This window comes from Rattus norvegicus, chromosome 8 (genome assembly GCF_036323735.1).
Source record: "Rattus norvegicus strain BN/NHsdMcwi chromosome 8, GRCr8, whole genome shotgun sequence".
NCBI lineage: Eukaryota > Metazoa > Chordata > Mammalia > Rodentia > Muridae > Rattus > Rattus norvegicus.
In genome coordinates, this window is record NC_086026.1 from 127,933,958 (window position 1) to 127,948,537 (window position 14,580).

At 47.2% G+C, this 14,580-nt stretch overlaps 1 protein-coding gene and 1 long non-coding RNA gene across 4 annotated transcripts in view; one reads left to right on the plus strand and one right to left on the minus strand.

Annotated features, from left to right (window-relative positions):
* The window catches only part of Oxsr1 (oxidative stress responsive kinase 1), a 91,038-nt gene extending 83,477 nt beyond the window's left edge, over positions 1-7,561 (minus strand). For 2 of the 3 annotated variants that reach the window (XM_063265654.1, XM_063265655.1), the window contains exon 1: positions 5,430-7,561. In XM_063265654.1, the coding sequence (XP_063121724.1) occupies positions 5,430-5,499 (70 nt within the window). In that variant the 5' untranslated portion in view covers positions 5,500-7,561. The remainder of the gene's footprint in view (positions 1-5,429) is intronic. The other variant, NM_001108194.1, reaches the window with a different exon arrangement.
* Positions 6,340-9,577, plus strand: LOC120094290 (uncharacterized). Its single transcript, XR_005488554.2, has 2 exons — positions 6,340-6,443; positions 7,870-9,577. It is a non-coding gene; the product is annotated as an uncharacterized LOC120094290 (long non-coding RNA).
* Positions 9,578-14,580: the final 5,003 nt, after the last annotated feature.

The window sequence follows — 14,580 nt, forward strand, 5'->3', positions numbered from 1 at the left end:
AAGTTTATTACAGGACTCCAGTTCTAATCATGGGACTGGAGAATGGCTCAGAGGGGAAAGTGACTTCGCAAATATGAAGACAGAGTTCAGACCAGCCCCTGTATGAAAGCTGAGGCTGTGTCTGTGACCCCGGCACAGGGTGGAGGGTAGGGGTGCAGAGACAGGCAAAGTGGGGAGCCATAGGAGATACCCAGTGTCCACCTCTGTCCTCCACACAAGGGATGCACACAACTGCATACATAGATGTACATAGACCACCAAGCCCCCTCCCACACATAAATAAATTTTTTAAAGAGCTGAAATCACATAGAATGCCAAGGTTCACAGCAATATCAGAATCTGAGAAATATGAGACAAAGGAGTCAGACATGATAGTGCAGGCCTTGTAACATGGCTCTGAGAGGCAGAGGAAGATGGTTCTCCATGGGTTCGAGGTTAGTCTGCTCTACATAGTGAGTTCCATCCAGACCCTGTCCAAAAAAAAAAAAAACAAACCAACTATTTTAGGAAACAAGCATTTAACACAAGCTGAACAGTATACAAAACAACCACTCTCAATTCAACAATAATCCCCATAACAAGTACCAAATGCACGATCACAAAGCTACTGCGTGGTAAAGACAAGGTTACTCAGTCTAACCCCAAATTCCTTATTTTTAAAATTGCTTCCACACATACCAAATACAGTATGATCGTGCTAAATTCTTTTTTTAAACATTCTATTTTTCTGTGTGTACACACACGTACACACACACACACACACACACACACACACACACACACACTCACAGAGGCCAGAGTAAGGAGTCAAATCCCCTGTACCTGAAGTTACAGGCAGCTGTGAGCCATCCAACACGGGTTCCGGGAATTGAGCCTGGGGCTCTGTGAATAATAGCAAGTGATCTAAACTGAACCATTTCTCAGTCATAGTACACTGACATTTTCTAATGCACAGCCAGACTAGAAATGAGCTCAAGTTACTAAACCATTGATCAACTATGATAGTAATACCTTTTACAGTCATCATTTAGGAAACTTTAAAGCTTGCAAAAACATCTTTAAGATGATAAATAAAATCTTTGAAAGGAAGCTTTTGAACTCTGACCTGTATGTTTAACATGATCCCAGGGCAGGTTTCCTGTTGTTTCACCATAAAGGAGAACAAGGGGCCAAAGAGAGGGCCCACAGGGTAAAGGTACCTGGTGACCTGAGCCTGATCCCCAGAACCAACGTGGTAGCATGAGAGAAAACTCCCAAAAGTTGTTCTCTCGTATTCTATACCTCAATGTCTTTGAGAACAAAAGAAGGTGGTTTATCTCTCACCATACCAAAAAAAAAAAAAAAAACAAAACAAAACCTCGAAATATATCAGACTTAGATGTCACAGCTACAAGTAAAATGCTTAAAGAAAATATCAAAACACCTCTATGAGATTGGGTTAGTAAAGATGTCTTAGGTATTATCTACACCAAAAGCAAAATCAATATAAAAAGAAACTTTAGGGGGCTGGGGATTTAGCTCAGTGGTAGAGTGCTTACCTAGGAAGCGCAAGGCCCTGGGTTCAGTCCCCAGCTCCGAAAAAAAGAACCAAAAAAAAAAAAAAAAAAAAAAAAAGAAACTTTAGAAAATATAAAATTGTTAGCAAGGCTCAGGCCTATAATCCCAACCCTCTGAAGCAGAGGCAGAGAGGCAGGAGGGTTGCCTCAAGTTCCAGGACAGCCTGATCTACCTAGGCAAGTTCCAGGCCAGTACATAACTAGACCCTGTCTCAAAACAAATTAATAAAAAAATTAATCAAAATTTCTAGAGCCAGGCATGTTAGCATACTTTTAATCCCAGCACTTGGGAAGCAGAAGCCAGTCTGGTCTATATAGGGAGTTCCAGGTCAGTCAGAGCTACATGATAAGACCTTGTCTTGGGGAGAGGAGAGGGAAAAAGAAATGAAAAGAGAGGGAGGAAGGGAGGGAGGCAGGGAAATAAGAAGGGAGGGAGAAAGGGAGGGAGGGGGGAAAAGGCCACCAATTCAGACAGCCTGGGCTCCAAGGAGGAGCCTCAAAAAAGTACTGAAGTGCAACTCAGGTAATAAAATTCAAGGTGAGCAAGCACATGAAACGATCCTCACCATCATTAGTCCTCAGAAATGGAGTAAGATACCAATTCACACCCACTGCAGCAGCGAGATAACCAGAGAGACAGGGCTAGCCATGCACTTCAGCAGCAAAGCACGCGCTTAGCATGTGTGAGGCCCTGGTGCTCCCCTGAACACAGGATACGTTCACACATACAAAGACAAACTGCAGACTGCTAAGCTTTAGAGAGAAAGAATTCTCACACAAAGCAGTAGAACATAAAACGGTGGGAGCACTCTGAGTGAACGTTTTGGTAGTTTACAGACAGAAGTTGAACTTACTATTATGACCTTGCAATTCTACTCCTGGGTTTCCACATTGTCCAATAAGACTTGATAATACTAATAGGTTTATTCCAAACAGTCAAGGAACAGAAACAATCCAATACCCACCAACTGCTGTCCAATTAAAAGGAACTATGTATAACCGTTACTGCGCGCTATGGGACACGGCTGAGCCTCAGCAAATACGCAAAGTAAGGGATGACAAACACCAAGGAGTTCACATTATGTGATCATCCTATATGAAATGTCCAGAGGAAAATCTATGCAGGCAGAAAGTAAGGTTTTAGCTGCCTGGGGCTGGGGCGGAACAGGGAGTGAGTTACAGCTAATGGACATGAGGCATCGTTTTGGAATGAGAGAAATGTTCTAAAACTGGATTGTGGTGACGACTGAACAACTCTGTAAATTTACTAAAATAATACTGAACTTTAATCAGGTTATTTTATGGGATATATAGTATATTTTCACAAATATAAAGTTTTAAAAATAAGTGTGCTATGTGACAGAAGCCAAACACCAAAGGTCACATTATTATAGAATCCTATTTAAGTAAAATGTCCAGAAAAGACAAACTAAAAGGCAAAAATAAATGTGTGGTTTCCTGGGACCGGGAGCAAGAAGCACAAAGGAAATCTCCCTGGGATGACAGAGATAAATAATCTAAAGCTGGATGATGTATTTGCTGGCTACACAGTAAACATACTAAAAGAAGAAAAATCACATTATGACTGAAATTCATTGTATTAAGTCAGATAATACAGTTTAAGGTTTCTTTTTACTTTTTATCCATGTGTATATGTGCACATCTATATCCAAATGCCCCATATGTACAAGTGCCTGAGGGCAGAAGCCGTCCTCAGAGCCCCTGGAGCGTGTATTACAGGCAGCTGTGAACCGCCTGGTGTTGGTGTTAGGAACCAAACTCACGGCCTCTGGAAGAGCAGTGCATTCTCCTAACTGCTAGGCCATCTCTCCAGCTGGCAGGCTGTTTTGTAAAAGTTGACCAAAGCATGCTGGTGTTCTTAACCCAGGATGAGCTGTGGGCCACCTTGTGACTGGGTGGGAAACCATTCTCAGAACTAGCAGTACCTTTGCACTGCCCACTCAGACATCCTGTCCTACAGTTATCATGGGCAATTGTCGCTAAATCCCCACGGCCCTTGCAGCTCTCAGTGTTTGTACAGAACAGCAAAAGCATCAGGAATAAGTACAACCTGTCCTCTCACCCCAGTCAGGCTGTAGACAAGCAGGGGATACACACCCCACCAGATGGAAAGGACAGTGTCACTCTTCCAGAATAACAGAATCGCCTTTCTTTACCGTTCTGATGTCACTCTGGAATCTCCCATCTAAACCCTTCCCTCGTTATGAAATTAAGGTCCCAAGAATCAAGAGTCTTTACAAAACCAGAGATGTACCTAGCCCAAGCAGTACATGCCAAAGACCCAACATGCATCAAGGTCAGGCCTACGAAGTGACCTAAAGATGAGAGTCTTTATGTTTTATTACACTTCTTGGGGGTGGGGGATGGACTATAAGCTTCTCCTTGCACCACTCGGGTTCCAGGAATGGAACTCGGGTCATCAGGCCGGGTGGATAAAGTATAAAGCTGACATGTTGAGAAATGGCAGCAGCCAAGTCGAGCAACCTGAGACCTGCCTTAAAAAAAAAAAAAAAGAAAGAAAGAAGAAGAAAAAAAATGGGGGGCTGGGGAGATAGCGCAGGGTAAAGTGTTTGCAGAGGGAGCACAACAACCTCAGTTTGGATCCCCAGCACCCATGTGAGGTGTGAGGCCCAGGAACCCTGTAAGGAGCCTGAAATCCAAGTGCTTCGAGGCACAGACAGAACTCTAGAGTCTTCCTAACCAGTCAGCCGAGCCAAATGGTCAGTTCCAGGTCAACTAATGACACTGACCAAAAAGAATGTGTGCAGCTAGCCTTTACACGAGCACACAGTCCTACAAAGAAATTGGGTGGCTTTTTGTTTTTGTTCTTAACACAACAGTGAAATAAACACTCTGAGATTTTTGGCCGGTCTCTTATTTTAAGGCAGGATGCTATCAGTATAGACAGACTTCTTCCAACACACAGGGGTCCACTCGTGTCAGCTGAGTAAGCCTTTGTTTTACTAAACCCATCCCCTTCGATTTCTATGGCCATCACTGCTGGGCTACAAATCCTCCCTCATTCCTGGCCCCTAAACCTCCTCAGGCACTATGCGCCTCTGGGAATGACAGTCCATTTCGGTGTCGACCAACTGGTATTCTCGGATACTGTAACCAGATTTACAGTGCGAGCCATGGTCCCTGGTTGAAGCCCTCCAAGGACAACCTGAAACTCCAAACCTTTACCATAGTTTCAAAGGTCCCTGAGATCAATGTGCGCCCTCTTTCTGGCCCTACACTTATCAAGAACTTTCCTTCTCCTCAAAGTCTACATATTTCCTTATTCCTCAATGGAGGGGAAAGGGCGATCTTCCTTCGACTCACTTCAGGGTTCAACTTGAAAGTCTTTACCTCAGAAAAACAAATTCCCTTAAAATCATTGTCCAAATCATTCCTTATTATACCATCATTTCCTTCCGGCCACCTACCGAGACCCGTTACCGCTTTTCCATTCTTTCTCTGCAGTTGACGTCTGCCTTCTTGACCAGAGAAGTGAGTTGTAAGGAGCCAGAGGCGAGTCTAACCTGTTCAGCACCGGGTACCTGCAGCTTCCCTCAGCCTCACCCCTGCAAACCAGTGCCATGTACACTTGAAAGGGTCGTCGCGTGGATGGTTGATACTGGGATCAAGTGCACATAGTCCACAATCCCAGAGCCACACGGCTCTGCCCACGAACCCCAGTGGCCCCTGGACCAGGCCTGCCTCCCATCCACATGGCTCTTCTGCACAGGACGTATCTGTCTCAGGTACGCTTCACCCTCCGGAGGGAGCCCCACCCTAGGCGCACGCCTCGCATCAGTGCCCAGCAAGGCTCGGGCCCAAAACCCCCGCGCGTCGCCCCTCGGCTCTCACCGATCACCTCCTGCAGCTCGTAGTCGTCCCTGTTGATGGACCAGGGCAGGGCGCTCGAGTCCTCGGACATGACGGCTGCAGCGCCTGGCTCCGTGCTTCTCACGCTTGGGGCTCTCGGGTCACCTCGCCGCGCGCCTCCCCACGCCCAGCCGCCCCCAACCCGCCGCTTGGCCCAGCCTTGGGGCGCACAACGCCGGGGCGCGCGGGTCAAGCGCGGGCCCGAGGCGGGGACGCGCGGCTGCGGCCGAACTCGCCTCCTGCGGCTCCGTGTCCCGCAGTCCCCGGCCCAGCCCACGAGCCGGCCTCAGCCTCCGCGGCACCGCGAAGAGAGCTTCTTCCCGGCCCTGCCCCTCCGTCCCGCCCTCCACCCGAACCCCAAGCACGGGCCAAACTTTCCCTTCTCCCTCCACCTGCCGACACGCAGCGCGCTGACGTCACCACGCCGGGGAAACCCAGCCGCGGCCCGCCGCCTCTGGCCGCCATCTTGAGTGTGGCTGAACAAGAGGCGAGCGAGAAGGGAGCCGGAGAGAGTAGAAGTCGATTTTTAGATGGAAAATACTGCTCGTAGAGGAGTTCACGAAGGGCTTCTGAAAGCCAAAAGAGAGCAAACTGCCTCAGAACGAGGAGCCACACCAAGCATGGCGGCCACCGAATGCCAAACCGAGGGAGCAGAGCTTCCTCTAGCGGGTCGGGGGGGGGGCGTTGCCGCTCTGCTTTGCCTTCATTGGTTGATTTGAGGAAGCATGAAAACGGCAACTGGGACGTGTGGATGTCAGTCATACTTTAGTCCCGCCTCCGAGGAGCTTGACTCGCTGTTCCTCCGGAGCGCTAAAACCTTTCAGGACCCGGTTCTCTGAGGTGACGTCACGGCGTCACGGTCACACCCTCGCGACGTGCAAACCGCGCCCCGGGGTGTGGAGAAGCCCGAGGGAGCGGCCGGGTGGGGTACGCGGATCACGGCCAACTAGGATAAAAGGTCTTGCGGCCTCCCAAGTGGAGCCGGAAGCTCGACCGGTAATGACATTTTTTTTCCTAAGGCGGAAGTACTCTGAGCCGCCTCCCGGATCCGGGTGGGAGCGGGTTCTGTCTTTTCTCAGCTTCAGGTCTAAAGAGCCAATTAGCACCTGCCTCGGAGGCCTGGGTTAGTTGGCTCTGCCCAGACGTCGCCTTGACTGTTCAATGATTGTGTCACGCGACTCGGGGGTTACCTCAAGGCCCCGGCCCTAGCTTTTGTCATCCTCACAAGAAAGAAGTTCAGTTTTCTCGGCCTTAGAAGATCGCGCTTTGGTGAAACAAAACATAGAAACATCAACCTGGATAGGGTCGCTGCGGAGCAATCGACTGAGCTCTCCAGTGGGAAGGCCTTGAGCACATCTGGTCGATAGGTTTGTAGGACATCTCATGAAGAGGTGCCATTTGGGCCATACCTCGCAGGACTCAGATGATTTCGACCAACAGAAAATGGGAGGACAGAATAGTCCAGTCCCAGCAAAGGAGCAAGGTCTTGCTGTAGACTTGTTTCAGCTACTGTTAGTGACGCGTTTACTGCGTGGATACTTTTTTCTTACTGGGGAAGAAGAGTAAAAGTAACATCGAAAAGAAGTGGGAAAGGATTGGAATTCTCAAGGTAGAACGACCAAATAAATAAACCAAAAGTAGTCTGGAATTGTTGGGCTGCGTAGACCACGGACAAACTTTACAGTTTTCTTTCATTGCCTTGAAATTAAAGAAATTTTATAATTTACGACTGCCTCCTCTTCCCTTCCCCTAAGAAATGGAACTACCAGTTTCGTGGTGAAATTTCAAGATGCTGGTCATAATATTGTTAGATAACACTACAGTACACTCATTAATGTGTTCTTGGTTTAGGTCCTCATACATGTACCTTAGTGGATTCGTAGAGCAGGAATCTCCTCTATAGATCTGATCATTTTGTTTCCCCTGTCCCTGACTTTCTCTCTGTAGCCTAATACAGGTTACAATAACATGATTTTAATGAGCAAGGAAGCCAGGAGTTGGGTATTTGAGGCCATAAGCCTTTAGAGTATCTTCCATGTGAGCACTGTCACAACAGTGATCAGGGACTTAGTCCCCAACTCCCCTTTTTTTTTCTGGAGTGTGGAGTTTTTGCAGTAAACAGTAGAGGGCATATAAGTTAATAGTTAAACATTATAAGTCATAAAGCACCATACAGGAAAGATGTACTGTGATAGCAAATAGGGAGCCAGCTATGTAAAGTGTGCTTTAAATAGGAGGTTTGAACTATTTTTGAAACTATTAATAAAATTATGGTTTTCTTCTACCTATGGCTGTGACCCCCTTGATAGTCAGAGGAAGAGAGGAAAGGAAATGAGCAATGGTTCTACAACCCTGATCCTTATATCAAAATATTCCCCACGTCCCACCCTGGTTTCCTGAGAGTATGGCATATTTTTCACAGGAGAAGAATCTTGTTTTCCCACATTCTCAAAAGCATCCCTGTGTTGGTTCAGATCCCTTCCTCCGGAGTGAAAGTTTATTGACTGGGTAAGCTGAAGAGGCTCTCTAAAGAATGGAAGAGTTGAAGGAAGGGAAGGATAATTGTTGATGGGTGCATTAGTGAGGGCTTAGTGTGTGGGTGATGGGCTTTATTCTGCCAAGTATAACCTAAAAAGCCACAGAACACAGCCAGACCATGTCGGTACATCTCTAACGCCAGCACTCAGGAGGTGGAGGCAGGCAGATCTCTTGAGTTCCAGGCTGGCATGGTCTACAGAGCGAGTTCCAGGCCAACCAGGGCTGTACAGAGAAACCCTGTCTAGGGGAAGAAAGGAAGGAAGCAAGCAAGCAAACAACCTACAGAACACATCTCAAAACTGTTGTATTAAGAAACCAGCGACAAGGAAGGGTCTTGAGACTGTGGCTGACGGTAGAGTTCTTACTACCCTAGCATTCATGAAGGCCAATCCTCGGGGCCACAAGAGGAAGGGAAAGGGGTGAGATATTAACCAGGAATATCTCCGTCCTCACAGTGTTAACTCTCCCACACCTCTCCGTAGCTCAGTCCTGGAAGAGCAATGCTTATGGGATCAAAGCACACAGGTGGCTCCCAAGACTCTCAGAAGGCAAGCTCTGCAACAGGCCAAAGAACATGACCTACCACCATCCATCCCTGGACTGAGAAGCAGAAGAGCATGTTAAGGGCTGGAGAGACAGCTCAGCGGTTAGGAGCACTGATTGCTCTTCCGGAGGTCCTGAGTTCAAATCCCAGCAACCACAGGGTGGCTCACAAACATCTGTAATGAGATCTGATGCCCTCTTCTGGTGTGTCTGAAGACAGCTACAGTGTACTTACACACACACACACACACACACACACACACACACACACATATACACATCGTTTTTTTAAAAACAAAACCTGTTAGGTCAGTGTTTTGTTGATCAACCACATGAACTGATTGTGGAGGAATGTACGTAAACTAGGGACTGCCAGCTTGGTGAATCCAGATCACAAATGTCCACAGTGACAGACACTTACGACATGCAGGGTAGGTGTGAAGGGGATTGTAGGGAAGAAAGAGTCCATGCCAAAGTGGAATCTCAGCATCGAACTGGGCTCTGAGCTAGGGAGGAGTGCCAGGTTCTTCCAACCTTGCATCACAGCAGCTTAATTAGTTCAGGCTAATTGAACGCAAAATGGGAAATACTTGGTTGAGGTGGCTCGTTCCCAGGTGCAGGTTGCAAACAGCACCTGTTAACAGGTTTAGTAGGCCTTGCAACCTGCCTACTTCACTCCTCCCTCGGGACCCTCCTACCTTCAGGAACTCATTCTCTTGCAACCTATATCCATTGTGTCCAAAAACAAACATATAAACCTACTTCAAAGCTGGGCACAGTGACAGATTCTTGTAATCCCAGAATTTAAGACATGGCCACAAGAGAGCAAGGTCACCCTCAGCTATATAAGTGAATGCGTGATCAACCTGGCTTACATGAGACCATTTCAACTAATTGTAAATCTAACTAAACATTATGGTGTTTATTGTGGCCTCATCCCCATGGCCTCTGCTTCTGTTCCTGCCCCCGGATTCCTGTCTTGAGTCCCTGCATTGGCTTGCCTCTATGACAAATAACTCTGTAAGACAAATAAACCATCTCCTCTCCAAGTTGCTTTTTGACCATTTTTAATCACAGCAGCATATAGCAAGTTCCAGGACAGGATGGGCTGGGTTGGGCTGGGCTGGGCTGGGCTGGGCTGATTGAAATACTGGCTTTAAATATGTGTGTGTGTGTGTGTGTGTGTGTGTGTGTGTGTGAGAGAGAGAGAGAACTAAAATAGATATTCCACCTTTCTCCAGATTAAAAAAAATTTCAAATGAGAGAATATTCCGTGCTTGCCAAAATGAAGGACGACACAAACTCTCGTCCTGTGCTAACTGGGATGTGAGTTGATGGAAGACGTTTGGAAAACAGTTTGATTACCTTGGCAAAGTAAAAACCATGCTTCTGCTCCGAACCCCAGACTCCACTGTACAGTCTGCAGCCAAGATAAACTCTTGTGCATGTATTTTAAGCAACATATCCAAGAATACCTACAGCAACATTTTAAAGGATGGGGAAGTAAGGAAACCACACAAGAGAACTGTGAAAGTACTAAGATAATTGGTACTATATAGCAGCAGAAATAGCTTAAAGGGCTCTCAACGAAGATAGAAACAAAGTAAGAGCACCGTCCATCAGACAGACAGACAGACAGACAGAAGAACCCAAGCGTGGCAGCACAGCCCTTGTCTCGGTGTTTCTATTGCTGTTACAAAGCACCATGACCAAGAAACAAGTTGGGGAGGGAAGGGTTTATTCAGCTCACTCTTCTGCACTTTTCATCACTGAAAGAAGTCAGGGCAGGATCCCGGAGTCAGGAACTGATGCAGAGGCCATAGAAGGATGCTGCTCACTGGCTTGCTTCCCTAGACTCACTTTCCTTGGCTTCCTTATAGAACCCAGGATTACCAGCCCAGGGATGACACTACCCACATAGGCTGGGTCCTCCCCCATTGATCACTAATAAAAACAATTGTCCTACAGCTGGATCTCATGAGACATTGTCTGAACTAAGGCTCCTTCCTAGCTTGTGTCACGTTGACACAAAACCAACTGGTACAGCCCTCTTATCCCTTCACTAGGGCAGGACAATCAGAAGTTCAAAGTCCTTGGCTACACAGCAAGTTCAAGGCTTGACTTATACAAGAAACTCTCAGACAAAATAAAACAGAATGAAGATCCCCGAGATGCACCGGGGCCTTCCTTCTAGGCCCTGAGATCCTTGGGGGCCTTCCTTCTAGGCCCTGAGATCCTTGGGGGCCTTCCTTCTAGGCCCTGACATCCATGGGGTTATTCCTTCTAGTCCTAATCAGGTCCCTTCTCTCCTTAGCCTTCACACTTTTTCATCCCTCTGTCGGGAGCTGTGAGAGGAGCTTCCCTAAGCTCTTCAGACTCACTTCAGGCCTCAGCTCCCATAGCTTCACCTCTGAGAAACAACTGTCCTTAAGATTAAGCTGACTCTTCCAGATTACTCCTCATGGGAACATTTCACTCCTTTCCCTCGCAACCTACCAAACTCGATCCTTTCGTTCCTTTCTCTTAAGAATCGTTAACTTTATTTTATATGTGTGAGCATCTGAAGGCCTGCGTGTATGTATGTGCACCATTTGTACGGCCCACAGAAGCCCCAAGAGGGGATTGAATTCCCCAGACCTTGAGTTATAGATGACGGTGGATCCGCCATGTGTAGGCTGGAAATCAAACCTGGATCCTCCACAAAAGCAACGGTGCTCTGGACTACTGAGCCATCTTCCCAGCTGCCCTTTTCATTGCTTCTGACTAAGTGTCCACCTCTTTAACCAGAGAGAAATCTATGTTGTGATGTTACCTTGGTCCTTTTCCCTGGCACTATGGTCTCTCTGTACTAGCATATCTGAGGATGAGGCCAACTGATGTGCTTATATGTGGAACCCATCCACAGACCTCTTGCCCTCCTTGTTATCAGACTTTTTTAAATAAACTTTTTTTTTTTTTTGGAGCTGGGGACCGAACCCAGGGCCTTGTGCTTGCTATGCAAGCGCTCTACCACTGAGCTAAATCCCCAACCCCTTTATCAGACTTTGAGTCTGTCCAAATCCCTGGCCAACTGACATATGGATTCATTACTCCCCACGAGGAAATCAGATCTGTACGGTGAGACGTAAAAACATGCCAGGAAGTTTGGTAAGGTAGAGCAAGTTGAGACCCAGAGACTAGGTGGGCACCTTGAGGCTTAGGTGACCCCAGCTCCCTGGTAGACTCCTGACTTAGGACACTCAGAGTGTCTGGGCAGCGGCATTGTGGGTAAGAAGACTCCCCTGTGCCTTTGGATAAGCTCAGCGTACAACACTCCATTGCACAATGGGAGCCTGAGGTGCCAGTCCAACTAGATGGATCGGTGTGGCAGGTAGCTGGTGCTCAGATTGGCTGACTTGCCCTCTGCCTGTACCTCTGGTGTGACCTTTAGCTTCTTCGAGGATGCTGCTTGCTGTGGATTGCCAGGTTGTCGCTTTCCGATTGACCATGTATGATCAACGCGATTCCAGAACCCCATCTTTGTTGGGGTAAATATTAACAAATGAATTAACCAAACCACACTATTGCCGGCTCTGGTGGGCCCCATGGCATCTGCAGGGTATTTTCATCTCAATCAGCAAAACGTCTCCACCCAACTCCATACATTCCCTATCTCCATCCCACATTGCCGGCTACTCTCTGGGCCCCGCAGAGATCTCACCATCCATCTAGTTCCCAAAGTCGGTCGCTGCCACGCCAGTTCCATACAGAGACCACCTATCTCGCTGAGGACTCTGCTCACATTCCCAGCATCCGGCCCCTGTGGTTATAGTCACATCTCCCAGTAACCCGTTAACATCAAAACTCAATAAACGTGTAATTATCAATCAGACTTATATCAGTAAATCCTCACCCCACAAAATGTCCAGACAGTAAACTCAGAGCCAATTAATATTGATATAAACTGCCCACCTAGGTAAGACAAACTGTCCTATAAAAGTCCATCCCTTATAAAATCTTCTTAACTACCTGTGGCCCTTTAAGGCCACACAGATGTGGGTCGTCCTTCTCTGCCTCTATCTTGGTTCTTCCTTCTCTTCTCTCTCTCCTCTCTCCAAAGCTCTGTGCCCGCCTTACTTTTTCACTGCCTAATCAATCACAGGCCTTGTCTTATCTTGTGCCTGCTCTCATCTGCATATAGATCCACATATCTTCAGGCCATTCCCAGTACAAGTTATTGCATCGGGTACCAATGAGAAATAAATGACAGGACCTGGAGAGATGGCTCAGTGGGTAAGAGCACTGACTGCTCTTCCAGAGGTCCTGAGTTCAAATCTCAGCAACCACATGGTGGTTCACAACCATCTGTAACGGGATCCGATGCCCTCTTCTGGTGTGTGTCTGAAGACAGCTACAGTGTACTCATAGACATAAAATAAATAAAATCTTTAAAAAAAAAGAGAGAAATAAATGACACCGTCAAAGTGGATAACTTGAGAAAAGTTTGGCAAGGGAGTTCTTTGCCTAGGGAAGGCAGGACAAAGGAAGACGGAGGGACGAGGGTAACCCCTCCAAGCTGGCTGCTCTGGAGAAGCCTCAAATGATGCTGGGATGGGGACTTCTAGAAGCAGAGGGGTGGGTACTGGAGAAGCACCTGAAGTGTGGCCTTTCATAAAGACCAGTCACCAGCATCCCCTTGATAGGAGAGCCCAAGGTTATGTAAATACCCCTGCATTCTCCTCCTCCATTTGAATCTGCTGGTGCTGGCCCATTAGCAAACCAGAGAATCGGGGGACCCACAGTCCTCCAAGGTCTGTCAGTATTTGGAGGCATAGAGCCAACTGGAGGACAAGAGGAAGAGATACAGAGAAAATGCATGATTTGCACCCTACCTAGATTCATTTAAACAAACAAAACATTCACTGGTTTACATGTCTGAAAACTCAAGCACCAAGAAAGCTTGACACAGGGCTCCCAAGTGCTGCCCCCAGTTCACCTCCGTTTCACAGGTCTGTGCTCCAAGGCCCCAGAACTCAGCCTTTTTCACTCAGCATCCTGGAGTCTTTCAGAGGCTTCACTGGTTAAGGCATATGACTTGGCTGAGTTGTGTACTCAGAAGACTGGAGCTAGTGTTGAGGGAAGTCATAATACACAGCCTGAAGAAGGATGTTGCCTCTGATCTATGGGTCAGAGCTTCTCAACCTGGAGTCACTGAGAAGCCTACTGAATTACTTATTTTTCTCAGTGTGGTGGTTTGAACATGCTTGGCCCAAGGAGCAGCACTATTAGGGTGTGGCCTTGCTGGGGTAGGTTTGTCCTTGTTGGAGGAAGCATGTGATTGTGGGCGTGGGCTTTAAGACCCTCATCTTAGCTGCCTGGAAGCCAGTCTTCTCCTGCAGCCTTCAGATGAAGATGGAGAGCTCTTAACTCCGCCTGCACCATGCCTGCCTGGATGCTGCCATACTCCCACCTTGATGATAGTGGACTGAACCTCTGAACCTGTAAGACTGTCCCAATTAAATGTTGTCCTTATAAGAGTTGCCTTGGGCTGGAGAGATGGATCAGAGGTTAAGGAACACTGCTTTTGGGGCTGGAGAGGTGGCTCAGCGGTTAGAAGCACTGATTGCTCTTCCAGATGGTCCTGAGTTCAACTCCCAACAGCTACATGGTGGTTCACAACCATCTGAAATGGGATCCAATGTCCTCTTCTGGTGTGTCTGAAGACAGTGACAGTGCACTCATATACATTAAATAAATAATAATTTAAAAAAAAGAGTTGACTTGGTCATGGTGTCTGTTCACAGCAGTAAAACCCTAACTAAGATATTCAGTGCTGTGATAAAAATCTGTAAAGAAAAGAAAAAACAAAGCAGCTTGAAGAGAAAAAAAAGAAATCCCCTCTCTATTCATCCATACTGATAGCCGAGTATGAGCATAGAACCTCAAAAATGCTGGTCAGATGTTGGGTGCACATGAGGCATGCATGAGGTAAGTGGAGAGAATTCGAGAGAGGGAGAAAGAGAGAGAGTATGAGAAGCGTGTGCGTGTGTGTGTGTGTGTGTGTGTGTGTGTG